The sequence below is a fragment of the Caloenas nicobarica genome, chromosome 7 (genome assembly GCF_036013445.1).
Source record: "Caloenas nicobarica isolate bCalNic1 chromosome 7, bCalNic1.hap1, whole genome shotgun sequence".
In the NCBI taxonomy this organism is placed as follows: Eukaryota; Metazoa; Chordata; class Aves; order Columbiformes; family Columbidae; genus Caloenas; species Caloenas nicobarica.
Window position 1 is genome coordinate 34,544,866 of NC_088251.1, and position 20,841 is coordinate 34,565,706.

At 39.8% G+C, this 20,841-nt stretch overlaps 1 protein-coding gene and 1 non-coding gene across 2 annotated transcripts; one reads left to right on the forward strand and one right to left on the reverse strand.

Moving 5' to 3' along the window:
• TRNAS-UGA (transfer RNA serine (anticodon UGA)) lies at positions 1-82 on the forward strand. Its single transcript has one exon. It is a non-coding gene; the product is annotated as a tRNA-Ser (tRNA).
• Positions 83-6,453: 6,371 nt separating this feature from the next.
• DNAJC12 (DnaJ heat shock protein family (Hsp40) member C12) lies at positions 6,454-16,593 on the reverse strand. The gene is made up of 5 exons (XM_065639269.1): positions 16,357-16,593; positions 13,256-13,334; positions 10,847-10,986; positions 9,398-9,599; positions 6,454-7,579 (listed from the first exon to the last, which is right to left on the reverse strand). Exons 1-5 carry the CDS (start codon positions 16,432-16,434, stop codon positions 7,485-7,487), a joined length of 594 nt encoding a protein of 197 aa, XP_065495341.1. The 5' UTR covers positions 16,435-16,593; the 3' UTR covers positions 6,454-7,484.
• Positions 16,594-20,841: the final 4,248 nt, after the last annotated feature.

Genomic DNA, 20,841 nt, shown 5'->3' on the forward strand with positions numbered 1-20,841 from the left:
GCAGCGATGGCCGAGTGGTTAAGGCGTTGGACTTGAAATCCAATGGGGTCTCCCCGCGCAGGTTCGAACCCTGCTCGCTGCGGCCCGTTGGGGTTACGTTTTCCTTTTTTCCTGCTTCTTTGTGTAATATTCAGGTTTTACGCCTTAGGTATTGTCTCGGTAGTAAGCGTGCCTCTGCGGCAACGAGAGGGATTATGTAGTATTTATCGTATTGCAATTCATTTGGCCATGCATATACACTCCCCCTCTGCTTCTGTCAAGAAATAATAGTAGCAAAGCAGCAATAGGTCCCAGGGCAAGTTTCCAGCATTGCATCCAAAACGCTTGTGATAAACAGCACTTGGAGGGAGTGGGAAAAGGTCACACTGGGATCAGTGTTCCTTCCCCAGCTCACCTTCTAGGTCCCCTTTAGACAGGTTAGGCACTGTCAAAGTGCAAAACTGAGGATTAATCCAGTGCATGACACACAGTGTCCTAATTTGCCCAAAGGGCTATTGTCCTGCCTCCATATCCCACAGCTGATAGAAAATAAATAAAATCTTGTCAGCAGCAAGCTACTCTAATGAATGTGTTTGCTACAAACAACCTTTCATGAAGTAAGCTGGTCTAATTACACACAATCTGGCAATGAGGGGGAAAAACAAACAAACAAGCAAGCATAATAATAATAATACCACCACCACAAGCTATTATGCAACTAATAGCCAGGAAAAACATAACAATAAACACTTTCCCCTACATACATGCACATCCCCTCTTTCTGACTGGCTTAAACTCACCTTTTGCCACTCAGATGTATCAGTCTTCCCCATCTGTGACCCCAACATTAGTGAAGAGCTGAAAAATTTCCAAAGTCAGGTAACAGAACACTGGAAATAAGAAAAAGGCCGTTTCCAGTGAGGCCAAAATAGGCTAGAGTAGGAACAACTACTTTTTACTCCTATCTCTCTTAAAGACAAGGCAAAACCCCAACACAAACGCACATGCAAACCCATTCTTTCTAGCATCATTTTGTTAGCGCAACTTAATTTAATCAGAAGATGGAAGTGGGGGGAAAAGAGGAAACATTGAAATGTCTCCGATTAGAACAAAATAAAAGAAAGAGGGTGCAAAGAAACAATTGTTTAAGCTGGCTGTAAAATGAACATTTCAAAGTGTTTCCTAACAAGGCTTCCAAGGATTTCAGGTTTGGGTGTTCAATTCTGTTGCGGCACATGCACATTGTGGCACATTCCCTCCACAAAGAGGGAATCTTAAGCTGGTGAATAACTGACAATGGTACTGTGTAATACGTGACCATAACATTATGCATTTCCCTTAAGTCCTCACATGTGAAGGCACATGCCAAGGGATACTAGAATCAGACAACTTATCTCAGATGGTGCAGAAGAGGCAGTTTTTAAAGCCAAGAATACCAGCTTAAGGGTCCTTTGCTAAGGTACAGTACATAGTACATCCGCTACTTTCACCTTAGCATATTCGCATCCTAACAGCAGCTTCAAATTTTGTGCTTAGAGCAGTACAACATGTTAGTCACTCTGCAAAATACCAAAATTTTTAGTGAGTGTGCCCATTTCGGGTAACGATTTTTTAAAAACACAACATCTTTCCACATATAAGGCTTGATTTTGTTTAATCAGTCAGAAATTTAAACTTTTCTGTTCTTTCACAACTCAAAGATCCCGCACACCCCTGTAATCTGGAACAGATGAAACTATTTTGTGTAATGCAGTTTTGGGTAGCATTCCAAATTAATAAAAAGTACGAAAAAAGTGTCAAAATACTAAACGCAGAGGGCAAGTCCTTCTTTTCCACTGCATCACTGAAGAAGTTGCCAAGTCCTTTTACTGAACACTTTAAGTGTTAAGACATGTTTCATTGCTTTAATAGATCTGAAGTCAAAAGCACCAAACCAATAAATATTTATTGGGAGGTTTGGTATTTTGAGATGTCCTTTTCCCTGAGACCTTGCTGGGAATGGAAACATCAAAAGGCCCACACCAAAAGCTGTGGTTACATTAAATTTTGTATTGAAAAATAAGAGGCCAGTCTGTGAGAAAAGCAACAGAAATCTCTTAAGGAAGTATTTAAATTCAGTGAGCCTTTTCTCCTTGAAAATTGTTTTTCCTAAAATTTACAGTTGGAAAATAAGAAGAGCAGCAGCGAACACCCAAGTTATTTCCCAGCCTCACTCTTCAGCAAGATTTATGAAAATGTTCCCATCAGGGCACTGAAGGGAAAGAACCATATGGTTTTAATTGCAGGGGGGTGTACTTTTTTTTTTTGGTAATTACAGAAGACGGTAAGTAAGGACTGCCAAACAGCCTGCTAAAGCTATACATCCCTCAGCAGCACCAGCATTCCAGGTTGAGTGCTCTCCTCTTGACTCCTATCACTTTTCACCTCCATTTTGTAGCAAAGAGTTAAAGTGCTGCTGTTCTGAACTGCTTCCCTTTTTAAACCTGAGCTCTGGGAGTGAGACAGAGTCCAGACCCCGGAGGCACAGCTGGGCTCAGCATGGCACTGCTCCGTATCTCTGCCACTTGGTGCGATTTTCCTCCCCACAGCTGGCTCAGGCCCACAGCACGCACCTTCAGGGATCAAGGTGCCTCCAGCCAGCTAAGCAAAGAGATGCTTAATTTGTCCGGGCTCCTTTTTATCATCATCTATCTACACTGAAGCAAGCAGCCTAATCCTGCAGCAATGCTCAGATCGTGTGGAAGTGAGGACTGCAAGTAGCAGGAGGCACCAAAGGCAGCCAGGCCCCACCAGCTGGAATAGTCTCTCACTGCTCTGGACCTCTCTGCTCACTCCCCATCCCATAGATACTGTTCACACAGTTGTTTATGAGAAACAGGAGGAGCTGACAGTCCTCCACCCAGCGTACATTTGGGAGCTCCATGGAAATTAACTGCTGGGAAAGGACCAGCTCTGACAGTCCTGATGAAGTAAATGTAGTTTCTGATGCACAAGACTCAAACCGCATCACCTCAGAAAAGCTGTCTGCCTTGGGTGCCAAGAGTTCTTCAATATTTTTGGAGAAGCAGTTTTGACAAAGCAGCAAGCAAATCATTTTGTCCAAAGCATATCACACATCAAGACTGGAAACCTTCTGAACATGGGCAGCAAATCTCATTTTCTGGAAATAACACATCCTGTACTGCCCCACCAGAAGAGAGTAAGAGCAAACCACTGTGAAAACAGATGAGAGATGAAAGAACATAAATTTTCTCCAGCATCCATCACCTGTGACAGGTTATGATATCCATCTGAGCCCTAAAACTGGTAGAAGTTCCCAGTCTATATCGTGCAGCACTGTAATGACTCAGCCACAAGCCTTTCAAAGCTGGGACAAACAGAGTCTCATCTTCATTAACACAGAAGGGAGAAGAGACTGATACAGCAAAGGTAAAAGAACAAACATCGTGCTGCCTACCATCGGCAGGAGGATGGGCAACTCTTAGAACAGCAGGCTGAGCACATACACGGGGCTGCAATAAAAATACCCAGCATAAGCGAACTGATAAATATTACCCCATCTGACACTGACAGAGGCTTACGACTGAGTTGCTTTACTTTTTGCTATATCATTTCATCAGTTTTACAACATCTTCACTGCTTACCTTTCCAGCAGCCTGGTCTCTCATTTCAGGTTATGAAAGTTAAGATAGCAATGTTTGTGTTCAGGAAATTAAAGCTACCCAGTATCTGTTGTAATCATCAGGGTACTCGCTTCTATTATAAAACATATAAACTGCCTTTTTTTTTTTTCTCCTTGCTCACCCAAAGAGGAGAATAAGCATCCAGGAAATAACCTTGCCTGTCATTCAGCATTACTCAGCCTGAGATTTTAAGTCATGTACTATCTGTATTCATCATCAAAACTTAAACTTTCACGTTACCCCTTGGGAAATGTTGGCAAAACAACTTGGCAAATACCGGAAAAATAAAAATTTGTGAATAACTAGAACATTCTCATATATTCATAATTTGCACAAAAACAGGCATAACAGCAGTAATTAAAGGTATATTAATGTTGCATAATTCAAGAACCTCCCCAGACCCATTCAGTTTCATTGTAAACAGCTGGCTAAATAGTTGCTTGATTTCTGATATTACAGAACTGGTTGATACAGTTTCAGAGACCTAGAAACACAGTATTAAACAACATGCCCTATTCTCTGTATTTTATTATCATCATCATCATCCACCTGCATCTCCACCTGCTATCTCATAACTTACAGCTGAAATCTCATCAGCCCTCAGCAGTCCAGTAATGGCCAAGTTAAACCAATACCTTTGACTAGACACTGGAGGATCTAGGCTCACTTCACAGGTCTCTTTTATTTTCATACCAAGCTAAGTTAAGTTATTGAGAGCTATAGGTAGCAAACACTCAAGCAATGTAATGCTCAGTTACTGTATAGCACAAGCACACACCTGATCAGACCCCCTCATGTACCCAGGAACCTTAAATAACTCACAGAAAGCCCTAAAGAAGAAAAAATGGGACCTTACCATCCCTGGTAGGTAGCTGCCTCCTCCCCCAAAAAGATCCACAGACCCTAATTCTAATATATATTGTCTGGGGCTGTTGCCATTGTTCCCACTCCCACAACAGCTGTTTCCACTTTGCAAAGAGAGTTAAGTTCTCTGTTGGCCACTGAAAAAACTTGTATACATGACTCTATTGCCTCTTAATCACATCTTCACAGAGCTTGAGAGATGCACCTTACAACCCCTGCTCCAATTCATGTTTAAGCATGTTAAGTATGTTATGTGCTTACTAGTGCGGAGGTCAAGGCACTACATTGTTGTAGGTAATGTCATGAAGGACTTTTGCTAGCTCTTTTCATGCTACCAGCAAAAAACCTAAAAATACTATATATAAAATAAAAAAGAGGCAGTTTATGCTTGGTGCAGTGGACTCTGAATGATCTAATGCTGAGTAATTTTTCAGGTGCTTATTTCTTCCTAACTACGCTACCCACTTATTCCAGTTAACTGTTCTTACAGGTCAGGTTTCACCAATGTTGTCCCAAAAGCAAAACAGGCTGCACAGCTTCCTCTTGCTTTCCAGTACCTCCGGGCTGGCGCTGCTAGGAATTGGTTCATTCAACTCTATTTGAGAAATACAGAAAAATGGACCATTTCAAGTTAAATATATACATAAATAGAAAAAAGAAAAAAAAAATTGTATTGTGTACTAGAGCACCAGATAATCTGCCCCCTTAACTAGGGCAACTACAAATTAGAGTACTGATCTCTAGCAGGTACATTGCAAAATGCAGATTTTGCCATCTGCTCTTGCTGGGCTAAGAGTCTTCCAAATATCTGCAATTATTCATCTGGAACAAATATCTAAAACAAGCATGGTTTGCTTGCCAAAGCAAACCGTGTAATAATGGGTTTTAATGACACAAAACATGAGCTTGCTGTTCAAAGGTCTATTGTACACTCGCTTCTCAAGGGAAACCCGCTGGTTAAGTGCTAAATCATCCATCCAACTACCCCCTTTTACCTTTACGAGCAAGTGAAATGGGGAGAAGAGAACCTGAGCTGCCGTCTCATTCACAGCACTCCAGCTGGTTGTATTTCTATCTTTTTGTTAAAGAGAGAAAAATTGAACCCTATTGCTTTGTATCCCATGTGTGAACTAGATTTTCTTCATTGTTTGACATTCTTTACAGTTTGACATTCTTTACAGTCTCTCCCTATAAAATAGATTGAAAGTCTTTCTTGGGCAAATACCTTTACATAAAGGAAAGCAGTTTATGCACTAGAAGAAAATCTCTGATTACATTCAGCAGATATTACAGAGAATTGTTAATCTCATCTCTTTAATGTTTTCAGCTGAAAAATATGCAAGGGGAAAGCATCTAGAATTTAAAAAAAAAAAAAAAAAGAAAAAAAAAGACTTTTTGATAATCAGGATGATGTGCTGTAAAAATAGCTACTGATGCCATCAAATCTAGGCTCAGCGTAGCTGTATCAGAACACCAGTACTTTGAGCTTTTATAAACTGGTAGAAACACAACCAGTGTTAACACTGGTCTCAGCCCCTGTGAGGAAAACTGGCACCAGAATAAATACTAAGGTTAATAAATACAGATATCAGGGTCCATTGGCAGGCACTTGTGTTACGGTGTGTTATCAAGTAGGCTCCAAACAGGAGACACACAGTAGGTCAGTCAGCACATCACACCTCTGCACAGTAGAGGGAAATGTCACTCCAGGGAAAGACAGACATCACACTACTGTTTCCACGTTGGGAGAAGACTGTAGTTTTCAGATTAGACTTTCCATGGATTCATAACTGGACTCTCTTGAGCTTTTACCCACTGAGGGGACAAGTAACAAGAAATTCAGAAGGGATGTCTGTGGTGGGTAAAGGATTTCAATTTAAAAAAAGAAAACAAGCCCTTTCTGTATGCATGCACTTTTATTTGTTGCTAATGGAATTGCCTGCACAAAACCACAGTGTCAATACCTGACTCATTAGTCAGGTTTACAAAGAAGAAAGCAAATACAAATAAATAAACACAATGTAGAACTGGGAAAGTTGCCCAAGATATCAAAAACCTTTCATGTGAGATTTTGTACACATTAATGCTCTCTGGCCTGATTCTTCACTCCTCACCATACAAAACCTTGGTAAGACCCTGTCTACCAGGCCAGAGAGCAGGGAAGGCAATTACTGTTAAGCCACAGGACAGTGCTGGTACATATATAAGTATCGGTTGTCCACCAATAAATCTTAAGAAGAAAGTTGTTAACTGGAGAAGTGAAGTTCTGCAACTGCCTTCCAAAATAAAGAGCTAGTGCAAAAAGTGTACTTGCTAAGATAGAAAACAAGTGATTTTTAAGAGTGCTTCATCTATCATGGCAACCTTCCTGAATAATAACAAGGTTCTTATTTCATCTATATCATAAGATTACAATTCTCTTAGAAGTTAAGTTTGTAATAGTATTGTGCATGTACATTATAAATCACTACATTAAGTACAATGCAACAGAGAAGTGAACCAGAGTACCTAGTTGAGAAATAAACACAGTTTTGTTTAAAGTTCATTGTCATATAGCTTTTGGAAGATCGTCACTGAATAGGATGACGTGGAGTCCAACATTGACTTTTGGTTCTACCGAGAGTACATTCTTTGTAACAACACAGTATTGAGAAAAAACATTATTCACTACACAGTATTTCAGAATACAAGAAACAATATATGATGTTAGATAATTTCACAGAATCACTTTATGTTAATACTGAAAAGGGCTTTGGTTATTGAAGTTTGCTTATTAAACAAAAAGACCTCCATCTGTAATGCTCATAGCACGTGTGTTAACAAATCAGTATTAAGACATTTATTCAAACAACTTTCACACCATAATGAATGAATACAAAATACAAATAACTTAACTGCTGACAAAAAAAATACTGAATTGTTGAATAGATGATCTCATGCTCTTGCATATTTTGCATTTTAGATCTCATAGTTTCTGAATTTCCTCAGAAGCTCTGACGGAGCATCCCCTGACCAGCGGAACCGCAAGTGCCAGTAACTTGCCTCTGAAAATCCTGAGAAAAAAAGAGAAAGGCAAGTACATTACTATAAACATGTATAAAACTAAGTCATCTGAACTAATACTTGTTAATCTTCTCCCAAATAAGTATGCAGTGCACTTCCAGTGCTCTTGACTAGCAGGGACAACCTCTGGATTCTTGGCACTGTTTGAACAAGAACAAACACTGAACTTCAAGATCTGTATCAGCTGGGAAGAGTCCAAAGGAGAACAGTAAGAATGACGGCAGTCCAGAAAATAGGGCTTAGAAAGAAAAACTGAACAAACTGCATTTGCTTAATCTAAAGAAGAGGAGATAGAGCGTGACATGATAAATCTCCAAGTACAGGAAAGGCAGCAGTGTGGAGGCAAGGTGCAAATGGCCCTTTCCACACACAAGGGAGTAAAAGAGTTTTTCAGGCCCTGCACTGTGTTTTTGTCATCTATGGGCTGTTAACACACAATAAAATGTGATCTTCCTACATCAGGAAGCTGAAACCTATTACCAGACTTAGTGTTGAAATCTTTTATTCAGGCTGAAATAGCTAGGTGGAGTTGCTTTTTGACAGACCAGCAGACAGGAACTGAAAATATTCCAGCCTAAAAGCAGAATCCAATATAATAAATTGTCCTGGACCAAAACAAAAGCATTATCAACATCCTGACATCAAGTATGAACACTGAAGTGCATACAGGCCCTGACAAATATATATATTCTAATATTAATATTTATTAATATAAATATATGCCCACTGGATAAATTAAGTAGGTATTTGATGGGCTTCATATTTTTCCTATTCAAATCTATGCAAATCAAATTAAAACTTTAAAAAATTATAGGAAGATGCCTGCAAAGAAAGCTCACCATTACAAGGAACAAGATGATGTTTTCTTTATCTTGAAATTTTACTGTTTTACGAAGGATACAGTGATAATTTAATTACCAAAAAATAGTAAATAGTATACTGTTATAGAGCATAATTTTTTAATATGAAATTTTCAGTTATGCCTCACATACATTTGTTTGAATAATTTTCTTATCTATTTTCTGCATTCAACAAATGTTTGGGATTAAGTTAGATTTTGCTACCCTCACAGTTCAACTTAATTTCCTGTTTGATCAAACTGGGAAGAAATGTCAGAACTTTGTTTAATAATAGGTCTCTGATAACGTAAGCCTAAGATTATGAAACTCCTGAAGGATCGAGCAGAATGGAGGATGTCATTGCGGTAAATAAACTTTGATTCAGACAGGAGATACTAACTGGCCAGATGACAGCTTTTGAAATAGGCGTTTTTTCTGGTGCATGCACTATTTTTTAAAAGACCTGTTCAAATTCAAAAGAAGCCTTCAAGTCTCAATTTTTAGTCCTCATTAACTCATCAGATGCAAACTCTGCATAACCACTGAATGCTGGATAAATATATACATATGTATAAAATAGCTAAATGTTTTAAATTTTTTTAAGGTTTTTTTTTTTAAATCACTGAAAATAATTGCCCTTTTCAAAAAAATGCTTGATGTAGCACCAAAACTGAACTGTTTTGGTTTTAGAAGAATTGTTTTTTCTTCTTCTCCAGTTTTTGTTTTTACTCACAAAGACGCGAGCAAACATGGGGTAGGGAGGAAGAAAGGTCTGAAAGCTTCAAAATTAAACTAATAATAAAATAATGAACAACATAAAACCCCAAACAAAACCCCAACCCAAAACCACATTTAAAAAGCTGCCAGTTAAACATATTATTCTGAAGAAGAATTTCTCATGACTAAAAGCCTCCGTTTCAGGCCAATGCCTGGATACTGCAATTTTCTGTAACTGCTGGTTTCACTTACTTGGGGAGTCTGGATTCTTTGAAGACTGTGGTTTCACATCAGAAATTGCAACATCTTCTTGCTCCCTGTTCCCATCTGACAATCTGTCTTCATTGTTTTCAGTATGTTGGGTCCAAATCTCATTAGTTATGTTGTTGCTATTATTCAAGTCAGGAGCTTCCAGCATTTGGTCCTTCTTACTTTGGACAGCCCAGTGCATTGACTAAAGAAATGCAAAAATAACAAAGATCTAATTCCTACACTTTAAAAGATTTTTAATGAACTTCTCCTTTCTTATATTGTTGTAATAAATGGTCAAACAAAGCACATACTAGAGTGAAGCTTGCAGGTCAATAGGATGGGGGAAAGCATGGTTTCATATTGCAAACAGGATTTGAGAGGATAGTTTATTTCAGGTGGGGATGAAGAACAAAATGTACAAATGCATCAAATAATTATAAGGGTCTTTTGTCCATTTTTTTCTGTCATGACTTCTGACGCTTTTTTAAGAGGGCTTGAGTGACTTAGAAAATATCAATTTTGAAACCTATCTTTGACTTCAAGGTGTCCTTTGAAAACAAAACAATTTGCAAAGCTTTACTATTAAAGCCTGTGGAATGACTTCTGTTTGGAACTGATCTAAGCCTGATGGGATGCCTCCAGCGAACACTCAAGATCAGGCATAATGCTTTAGTTGAAGAGGCTTTCAAACTTCTGTCATAAGCAGAAGTGAGGCAGGCAGAATCGACAAGGAAAACATTTTTTCACCTGCCTTAAAATCTGACCATGTAAACTTGTAACTATCATTCACCCTAGTAAGGCAGGAAAAAAAAAAATCAAACATCATGGAATGAGGATCTACTAGGAACACGCAACCAAATTACCTCGCTAGCAAAATCAGGAGGGAATACAATCCTCAGAACATCTGTTGCTGTCAAATCACCCCACTAGCCTAGCAGGGCCCCTCCAAAGACCTGTGTGAAGCCTAGGGTTCCAAGGAACCTACCTTCTAGATTTTTCAGTAAGCTCTTTATTTAATCAGATAGCATGAAAACAACATACCCAAAGGAGAATATATTATACAAAGGTCCTAGCTTTGAACATAAATAAAAGGTTCCTACAAATGCAGTGTGCTGAAGCATTTGAAAACAGCCCTTAAGTTAAACTTCACATGATACACAAAAAAGCAGCAACTTGATAAATTCACTCTAAAACTACTACCCTAAACCCCTTCTGTTAATGGGCTTCTATAGCCTTCCCATTTTCCCCGAATTTCTCCATAGAATCATGGAATAGAATCATCAAATTTCTTTAACTTCCTTAAAGCAGGAATCACTGCACCATTCCTATCCCCTAAACCCACCACTGCAGCACAAGTGTTGTGACTCATCCCCTCACTCACTGCAACATTTTCTCTGGGCCAGCCCTACCCCCCCACCTCCTGAAGGCCCAAACTTAGATGCCACCAACCGTCTTCACAGAACTGCTCAGGGCCTCCCACTGCTGGAACGGAATGGTAATTTTGCTCCGTCGCCAGTAATCATAACGCGCTCGACTCTCTTCATTGGTAAGAATCTCCTTAGCTTGCTGCAGCTTCTGGAAATCCTCCACTAGAAGACAAACCAAAAAGATACTAAAGCCACTATTCGCTTTCAAATAAATTAATTCAGATGTGAAAGGGGAGCTGGCAGCAATGGCTTAGAGCAGAGTAGAGGAGACAGACGGAGAGCTGAGTGACAAAGGTACGTGGTTGCTCTGTATGCAGCTTTGCAAAGTTGTAGCTGGCTTTCAGATCATAGCACCTTTGGTGGACGACTGACATCCTTCTCAAATGAGGATGAAAAAGCTTCGTCTACTGGCTTAAAAATCTCCTAAATTTAAGTTCAGAGAAACTTAGAATATAGCAGGCAAAAGGCAGAAGCCATCCCCTATAGAAAACCTTAAAAAGGGAAATTAAACTAAAGTCATAATGCTTAGAAGAAACACACTTATCCATTGCAGCAAGGAAGTCAGAGCAAAGCACAACACCAAGAAAACATGAGTGGAGAAAAAAAATTACAAGCAAAAATTGTCAAGCAAGAAGAAGAATCTAAATCTAGTTCAAATTAACTAACTTGTGTATTTTATTAGGTATGTTTTCTATATATGTTCATATGTCATCTTGAATACCAGACTGCATGAATGAGAGCTCTTATTTTTCCCTACAGGGAAATTTTTCATTAAATGGTTACTAAGGTTGCAACTGCACGTTACTGTTTGTAGATGGGTTATAAAGATTTAGATTTTATCTATGAGTCACCTGTGTTACAGTGATCTATTATTATTCATTTATCTCAGTTTACAAATTAGAGAGGTTTCTTTTGAAATACACTAAGCTCAAAGACTAATCAAAATTGATAACCATAAATCAAACAACAGACAACAGGTTGAGGGGGCAGTTCCATTAGATTTCCTTTTTCTAGCATCACTAGTTTTCAACAAATAAAAAGTCTACTTTAATTACTCTTTATTGAGCTTTAAACTGATGAAATAAAAACATAAACTTTCACCAGTACTATAAAAAGGCATTTGAAGTAAATACAGCATGCTCAGGTAAATGGAGCATAAAGTATTTCTTGACAAACAAAGCTGCTCCAACATTTGGCACTTGGCCTCTTCTTTTGTTTTACTTTGTTTCAGTTAATTTGGGGAGGTCCATAGGGGGTGCAGACAGGACCATGCATGGGAATAGCCTCCTGGTTTCCCTGCTGCAATAGGCAGAATTTCCTGCAGAGAAAGTTGATGCCATGGGTTTCATTGGTACTTGTGCTATCATTTAGAATAAATTAAGTATTAGTGATCAGGTTATTGTTAATAGGTGGTAGATCATCTCTCAAACACCAAATCTGAGGGGTTTCCTTATCAGGGAATCTCGAAGTGAAAAAATCCCACTTATTTCACCTTTTAAGCCCTGCCTTGTCAACTCTCTGATACTAGGCTAGGACGGCACACCCGTATGGAAGGCCAAGCCTTGCTGAGAGCTCTGCTCGAGAAGGGGAGTGCGAGTCTCATCTCATCTCTGCTGAACTCAAACTCACACAAGTAGGTACATTACGGTGTTCAGTTTATAGTTAAATTAAAAGGACGAATTCAAAGGAAAAGTTTTGTGTATTAATCAAAACGAGAAGCATTTTTAATTCTTCTACAAGAAATTTTTGGTGGGGACCATAATTATGATCAGAACAACCTTTATTATAAGAGTATAAACTATTCAGAGGTCAGTGAGCACTGACTAGAGCTATCATGTGGTTATGACTGGGTAAGATTGTCTCCAAATAGCTCAGGTGCTGCTTGGCCATCACAGGTATGATGAACTGCACACTCTCATAAAGGGAAATGTTAACTGCTGCTCTGCAAACAGATGGCTACTCATGTGGTGCTGGCTTCTCTTTATTTCCAGTCAGCAAATTACATTAAAAGAAACTAAAGTACATTTAATGTGTTCCTGATGGGCTTCTTCATGGAAGCAAATTAACTAGTTGACGCAAGTATGGCACTCGAATGCCACTGAGCATGGAAACGGGCCAGCTTCGTAGGTCTAGAAAGGGATACACCCCATAAGTAATTCTGGATTAAAAGATGTTCTACCATGGGGAAAAAAAAAAAAAGTCCTATGGGAAAAAAAAAAGTATCTTCCTGCTCTACCACCTAGGAGTATACAAGCATTAGAAAATAATATCAAAGCTTGCTAATTAAAGACAATGTGTTCAATTCACATGACAATTAAAAGAAATTGGGTGAAAGGAATACATAATAAAGTTTTAAGGCTGAATTTAATACCTTAGTCACATTAACACAGGAAAAAAAATAGATTGTTTTTAAACAGGGGAGAGTATATACCTGCTTTGGGGTTTCCAGGATGTTTGTCAGGATGACATTCAAGGGCTTTAACCTTAAACTCTGCCAGAATTTGTTCAACCTAAACAGAATGTTGAGATTTAAAATGAATAAATATATACACACAGAAAAGATGTTCAAATTTGCTTTTTGAGAGGGGTTGGGAAGAACAACGAAGAATGCTGAAAGATTTTTTCCTATTCATTTCTACAAGCTTTAGTACAAACAAAACGGGCAACAACAACCACCTGTCAGTGACGCAGCTTATTTAATTTAATTTTCCATGCACTCATTCTTGGTTTTGTGAAGCCCAGTTACCCAATATGGGCAAGTTGGCTTTAAGAAAAATGTAAAAAGATCATGTGTGCAAAACTCCTTCCCTTGTAAAATGCATCACTTCAGTTGCTCTTTGCTTTGTTTAATCAAGTCTAACTTTTAACAAAGTCTCATTGCAGGGAGGAAAGACCTACTATATTGCCAAATATCAGTTGTGGCATTGGGTGGCTTTCTCCATATCCTCATCATAGAAAATTGAGCCAGTACCACATGACTTTTCCATCTTGGATACCACAAAGCTAGAAAACTAGCAGTTCACTGTCTTCCTGTCAAGTTCATTTTCTGTGCAAAAGGTCGGATTGGAATAGAATAAATTTATAATCAACATTATAATATTAGCATGTGTTAATTTATTACAAGTTCTCAGGCAGTTTATAGTACCATAATGTATTACAAACACTGGAAAAACAAGTATTAACAGTTAACAAAATGCAGGCAACCACTGGAGTGGGCATCAGCTTATATTTTCAAATTTTCAGATTTTTCAAAGTATCTCCCTTCTTATTATTTTTCAGAAGACAAAATTTCTTTGTAGCTTTCCAGTACAGCTTAAGCTTTGACAACAATTTGCCCTAAGATATCAATTAGCTACCATTCTATCCCATGATAGAAAGGCTGTTCATTTAAATTCCTCATATTTCAAACCCTCATAGCCATATACAATTTATATTATTTGTTTCAAAATTAAGGCTCATGACCTTTTTTTTTTAGAATAAACTTACAGTTCACTCAAGTTGCTAGCCAAATTTTGTTGTCATATGCTGGGAAAAATGTGGTCTACAGTGGTATTTTAAGAACTCCACACTTTTTGCTCCTCTCAGTTACTTCTTCCAGAGGGACAGATAGAAGGTGCTATATTTCCAGTCAGTGACACACTTAATATATACATTGTACAAAGAACTTGTTGAAACTGGTTACTATATAGCTAGCTACCATCTCTAAAACTTAGTTACATAAAGTGGAATTTTAAAGTTAAAATATGTACAGTAGCAGAGCAGTAGCATGGAAGTCTTCAGTTAAAAAAAAAAACACAGTAGAAGGAAAAGTTTACAAAAGGTTTATACAAAATATATGAAATTTATATCAATACCAACTATATATGAATAACACTGTTCTTGGAAGAAGGATGTAGATTAAATCTCCCCTCTTCCTCTTAAGTCTGAAGATGAACTAACTAGGTGTCCGTGAGCTCAATTCTACAAGAAGCCAAGAATGAATATGGGTTTTTACTTGAATACGTTGAAAATCTGTAGAAATTAAAATTACTTGTGCTTAAATTTAACCAGGTCAGCTCAAGACCAGAATATTCAGCACCTTAGATGAAAGTCCTGCAGCATACATGCCTAAAGCAGCCTTTGCTGCTGCAAATACTTGGCTGCACATACAACGTAATGTGATTGCAAAATACCTGTTAATGCTTCAGATTTCTGTTAAATGTTGGAAGCGGTCGTGCCCCATCCTGAGGGAAGGCAAGCACGGTACTCACTCAACTTGTGCTCTCAGCTCCTACTCCCGTGTCAAAAATAATCTAGTAACATCTGCTGCTTCTCTCAACAAATACTATTTGAGAGATTATTTTTCAGGACCCATTAGCATTTATTGCACCTTTTAAATTTCATTTTGAAGCAATCCGAAAAATTATTATCATACATACTTGAACTAGTTATTAATTGCTAAGCCCTTAAAGAATTAATGTGAGGTAGAAAATGAGAAATAGCATCTGCGAAACAAGCCTACATAGAAACTTTATCACTGCCCTCTGCTGGGATGACATTTTTAGGAGTTATCTCAGGAAAAGCTTTAAATTGCCTTCTGTAACGCATCGGAGATGCTTACGAGTATGCTTGCAGTGACAGGAAAGACAGAGGTGTTTTCCCAGCATTTGACTATTAGGACAGATTAAATTACACCAGATTAAATTTACTGAACAAAATACAGCTTTTATCCACACTGAATACATCCTTCATTACAGCAGAGTAATCAAAACTCCTTTTCCAAAATCAAAACACAATTCCAGTTAATACAGCAACTAAATTTAAAAATATTAGCATACCACTTAACTCAGACTATGCGAAAAATGTTATATGGACACTTTTAGGAAGAAGAGCACTTGTTTTAGCTACAAATAGTTCAACAATTGCTTAGCTATATCTCATTCTAAAGTAAGTATCTCCCAGGAAAACAAGTTAGTAAAACCAGTGTTTGAATGTCATTCAAATTAGCATTTAAAAATCATTAATATGGTGAATGAAAAAGAAATACCACTTTTGTTTTTCCCCCCAACCAATGAATACAGTTTTTTAAAAAATATGTATAAAACTCAATAGCATTATCAGTGACCTACAGCTATGGACATTCTTTGTATTAGTTGCATATAAACAGTTTTTAAAAATAGTTTAAAGTGGAAAATGTATTCCAAATATTATTTGGATTTTGTCAAATTGATGCAGTTAGCTCCTGATTCATAGCCATATCACATATTGAACTAAATTAATGAATAAACCATTATTTCAGTGGTATCTATAAGACAATCCTTTCTTATAAGACACTTTTAATACAACCCTTATTCTAGAATCGTAACATCAGTATGCAGATCAGAAAGATGAGCTTTTGAAATGAGATACTAAAAGACAAAAGTGGCAAGAGAGCAGGTTCACCATTTCAAATAGTCCTGCCTGCGGAGATAAACAGCTCCAAATCCCCCCTGCAGATAGACAAGCACATTCAGAATGTTATTAACCCGGAGGGGAGGTGGGGAAGGCTCTTACCGTCGATAGTTCATCGCATCCCAGCAAGTTGTAGTAATCTTCCAAGTCATCTGCTCTGCAGTTCAGAATCGCATCCATCTGGACTAGCCCAGCAAGCTTTTTCAAGCAGAGGCACCGAGAGTGTAGAAAATAATATCAATACAAAGCTCACACAGGGTTTAGAAGGAGCCCAGGGAAACGGGCAGTTTCCACTCAGGTCTAGAGCTCTCTCCAGTGCTTTTTAACACTGGCAGCTGACACACATGAATTTTCTTGAATCCTCTGCCTGCCATTGGTCCCCGCAGGATGCCAATCCAGCTGCACAAACCTGATCATGGCAAAGCTCCCTGGGATTTGTAGTTGCCAAAGTCACTTCAGCATTAAACTCTGTGTCTTGTCCAGACGGCACAGAGTTCTGGATACTCACTGAAATCTAGCTATATTTGAGATTTAGATCACACCATCACGTGTATACCCACATAAAATCAGGCACATACTTAAAGGCTTTCCTGCACGTGAGCCTACATATACTAAAAAGCATTTTCTGCTTAATTTTTCATTGCAACTTTTGCCAGAGTCTTTGACAAGGGGATTATATAGGTAATTATAGAAAAGAGTAAGGATTACTTCCAAAATAATGATTACAGGACTGCAAACTCCTGAGAATGAAGTGCCGACTTTGCCAAAGCCCCTCAGAGTTCTGTCAGTCACTTTAGCAGGAAAGGGTGAATCGTCACTCTTTGAAGGCTACCTAGGATAGATACATATTATTCTTCAAAAACAAACAGTTCTTGTACATCAGTTGCATGTCTGACAAAATTAAGAAATCGAAAAGACAGCACAAAATCCTTACTGTCTACTATTACATTAAATAGAGATTTTCTCATGATAAGTTACATTCAAATTGCATCTTGAAGGTCTGTATTGTGTGCAAAACACATTCCTTGTAAAACTCATTTTACGTCAAAGTGAAAAACCTTTCATTTTGAACTGTGATTAATGATCAAGGCCTTAGTCCAACAAAGACTACAGAAATGTTAAACTGCAGTGTCTCCTCTGATCCATTGATTTACTTCCTAGGTGTCGTACTAACCACTTGCTGAAGTCTTTCCTCTGGAGCCTAAGGAGTTCTGGTTTTACTTTTCCCATCCCTGCGAGAGCTTTGTAATCGAAGATGTTTAATGTCATTAAATATTGCTGATTCTTTAGACTAACACAGAAATAGATGCCTTGAATAGTTATACAGTTTTGGATGCAGTGACCTAGTAGGAGAGTCTATGCAGAACAGATGCACAAGGATGTGACCAAGGCTAGAACAGGTGTGCGTTAATTAGTGAAGGACCTAGTGCCCATTTCAAACCATTTCTAAAATAATTCCTGCATTTACAAGTGCTTTATTATCTATATTCTTAATCTTCTGAAATTATCTACATGTCTTCCACTGCTTTCACTTCCAGGTTGTATTGCCTGAAATTTCCTATTTTTACTGTATGTCCAAATAGCCTATTAATATTATAAAATATATAAAGTACATGAAAAAAGCAGCAATAATATTAAACAGCAAAGCACAAGCGTCAGCAAAACCGTTCTAATCTGTTAGAAAACACTACTACCATACTTCTGAGTAAATAAAACAAGAGATACACTTTTCCAACAAAGTGGAAGAATTAGCAATTACAAATCTCTCCCTCTCCCCTATTCATAACTTAATAATAAACCACAAAAGTATAGGAAAGGAAAGCAAGCCTTTTAGCAAGAGATCATGTAAATTGATTGTACTTTAGGGGCAGACAAAAAACAAACGGCCCTCCCTCTTCCCAGTAGCACTCCCGACATACCGTTCTTGTGCATGTATTTCTTGCATATTTGCGTAAGGTGAAAGGGAAGGCTCTTTAACCCTTTTTCCCCTCCGGCTTTCAGCGGCTGTGTCTGTGCTGCCAGGTGAACTGCAGGCCCAGGAGCTGGATTCAAACAAACCCCTGAGGTTTGCAAGCAGCTTGTTCACAGGGGATTTGCTCGCTGAGGCCTTGGTTCTCTTCTATAGTCTCATCTGTCCAGACCAAATAAACAAAGGCTTCGATCCAAACTGCAGCAGTGCCCATACTGGTGTCCCCCCCTCCCGGAGATTTCCAGTGCTTGGGGCACAAAGGGTCCCATAGTGCAGCCTGAAGGTTTGTGTGTGGAGATCACAAAATACTGATAACGAATAATAGTTCAGTCTTTTACTGCTCTTACTGACTTCAGTGGGACAACTGAGAGTAAAGCATCACCCAAAAAAAGGAGGGCAAGAGAACCTGCATATAACACGCAGAAGAAAACATACAGATTGCCTTTAGGACATAAACTTTATTTGAAATTGAGCCACAGCACAGGAGACGGCACAGCTTCTGTGTCCACGTGTTTTGGGTAGTGTTGCTCACAGTGTACAAACAGTACCGAAAGTGAGGAAATCTCGTATTTGTTCTCTGTACCCAACCACAAACAAAATGTTTCTATTCTTTCCTAACACATTATCAACTGTTTTGCTTGTTTGGAGCCAAGAGTGAAACTAAATTCTGGTTCAGTATAACAGGAGGTTTACCACCAACTTGTAGAAGTCATAAATGGCGCTTTAAACAAAACAGCAATATCTGGAAATCTATATTTGAATTTTTTCTCATAAAATACATCAAATCTTCTGAATTGGCTTTAGTTGTTTTGCTTCCTGAGGACAGAGTACACATTTTCAAGAAGTTCAAGGCACAATATAGCTCAACTGAGTTCATTTCATGCTCCATCCTTGTCCCCGCACATGCTCAGAGCTGCAGAACCAAACTGCCTTCCCAAATCAGGGGAACCACTGCAACATCACCAACATGGAAAAATGCTTGCAATATTAGAGACAGCTTTGTGATCCCTTTACCTTCACGTAAAGCTTTAGATCATACACCTATACACTTTCACATTTTCTTCCTTAGAACACAGTCTTCACAGAAATAAGCACCAAAATAATACCGAAGTCACACCTCTCCTTTAGGTGCTGACCAAAGCACTTTGTACATGCTTTTTAAGAAATCTGAATCTTGCCTCAGGCTCAATAAGGCAAAAGACTACTTGCATACGAGTTTGCACAGAACAATAAAAAATTGCTCTGATTCACATCTGGTTACTTCACAGCTTATTTTTGAGAAATAGGAATGTACATCTTTTGGGGGGTTGTTAATACCTGAAAAAAAAAAAAAAAAAAACAGGAAAAAATCCTCCCCCCCCCCCGATACATATACCACCTATAAAGTTCGTAATCTATAAATAATCTCTTTTGAAGCCAAAAACCACATATCAACAAATTTAACCCAAGGTTACTTTAAAAGCTGTTATCAAGGCTTGCAAGGGAGAAACTCTACCAGTCTAATCTTGTTGCCACTAAGCTTCAGGTGTATTAAATTCACTAAAACTACTCTATAAGTAGTTTGTGATGTTTAGCAGTAACATTAAACAAAACAATATTTAAATTTATATCCATGGAGTTTAAATCAAAACTTCTATGTTGGTCCTGGGAAAGTGGGCAAGTTCTGTCCAGACCACACTCCCAGGTACAAAGAGACACTATGTCTAAGCGAGCCCACCGTGCTACCTCCGCGCTTACACTACGGGGATGGGCCTCCTGTCACTCAGGAGTTCAAATGTCACGGTGTTCGAACACATTGAGCCATCCTTACCAAAAGCCCAGCCCACAGGTACAAAACGTTTCCCTGGCAGAAGCTGCGGTGCTGTTAAGATTTCCTCCTGTAACGCTCAGCTCTGTTGCGTGTTTACAGCAAGCAGGAGCCGCTGGAAGCCCCGGGTACCGCTGCGGGGCCGCAGACGTGCTCCCGGGAGCGCGGGGCGGGTTTTCCCGGCGGGTGTCACCGCACCGGGCACACACGCAGCTCCAGGGCAGCCCGTGCCGCGACACACCGCTCGTTCCCGGGGAAGCTGCGCTCACCGCCTGACATTCTGAGGAACGCCACACAGAGGCCCGAGGGGCGCCCAGCGGCCTGTGACGGGAGGAACACCGAGTCCAGTCGCGCCGGAGCCGCCGCCTGCCGGCGGCGGAGCGCGCTGCGGGGTGAGCCTCGGGCGGGGCGGGGGGGGACGGGGCGCCCCGTTCCCGCCCTGGGCGGTCGCCCCTCCGCGGCGGGCGGCAACGGCCCCTGTGGATGTGAGGCCCCCGGCTGAGCGCAGCCCGCTCTGCCCGCGCGTTCGCGTTGCCGGCCCGTCGCGCTCGCTGGGCGCGGCCGAGGGGGGACACGCGCCCACGTGACGAGAAACCGCCATGGCGCGAGGGGCGTGCGCAGCGGGGGGGGCGGGAGGCGGCACCAGCGTCACGTGACGCCGGGCAGCGCCCCCTTCCACCCCCCCGGTCCCTCACGTGACCCGGTTTGTTGTTGTTGCGGCCTCCGCGGGGCGGGTGCCCGCGTGGGCGGCGGCGCGGTCACGTGCCGGGTTTAAATCGCTCCCCGGGGGTGGGGGCTGTGGCGCTGCTGC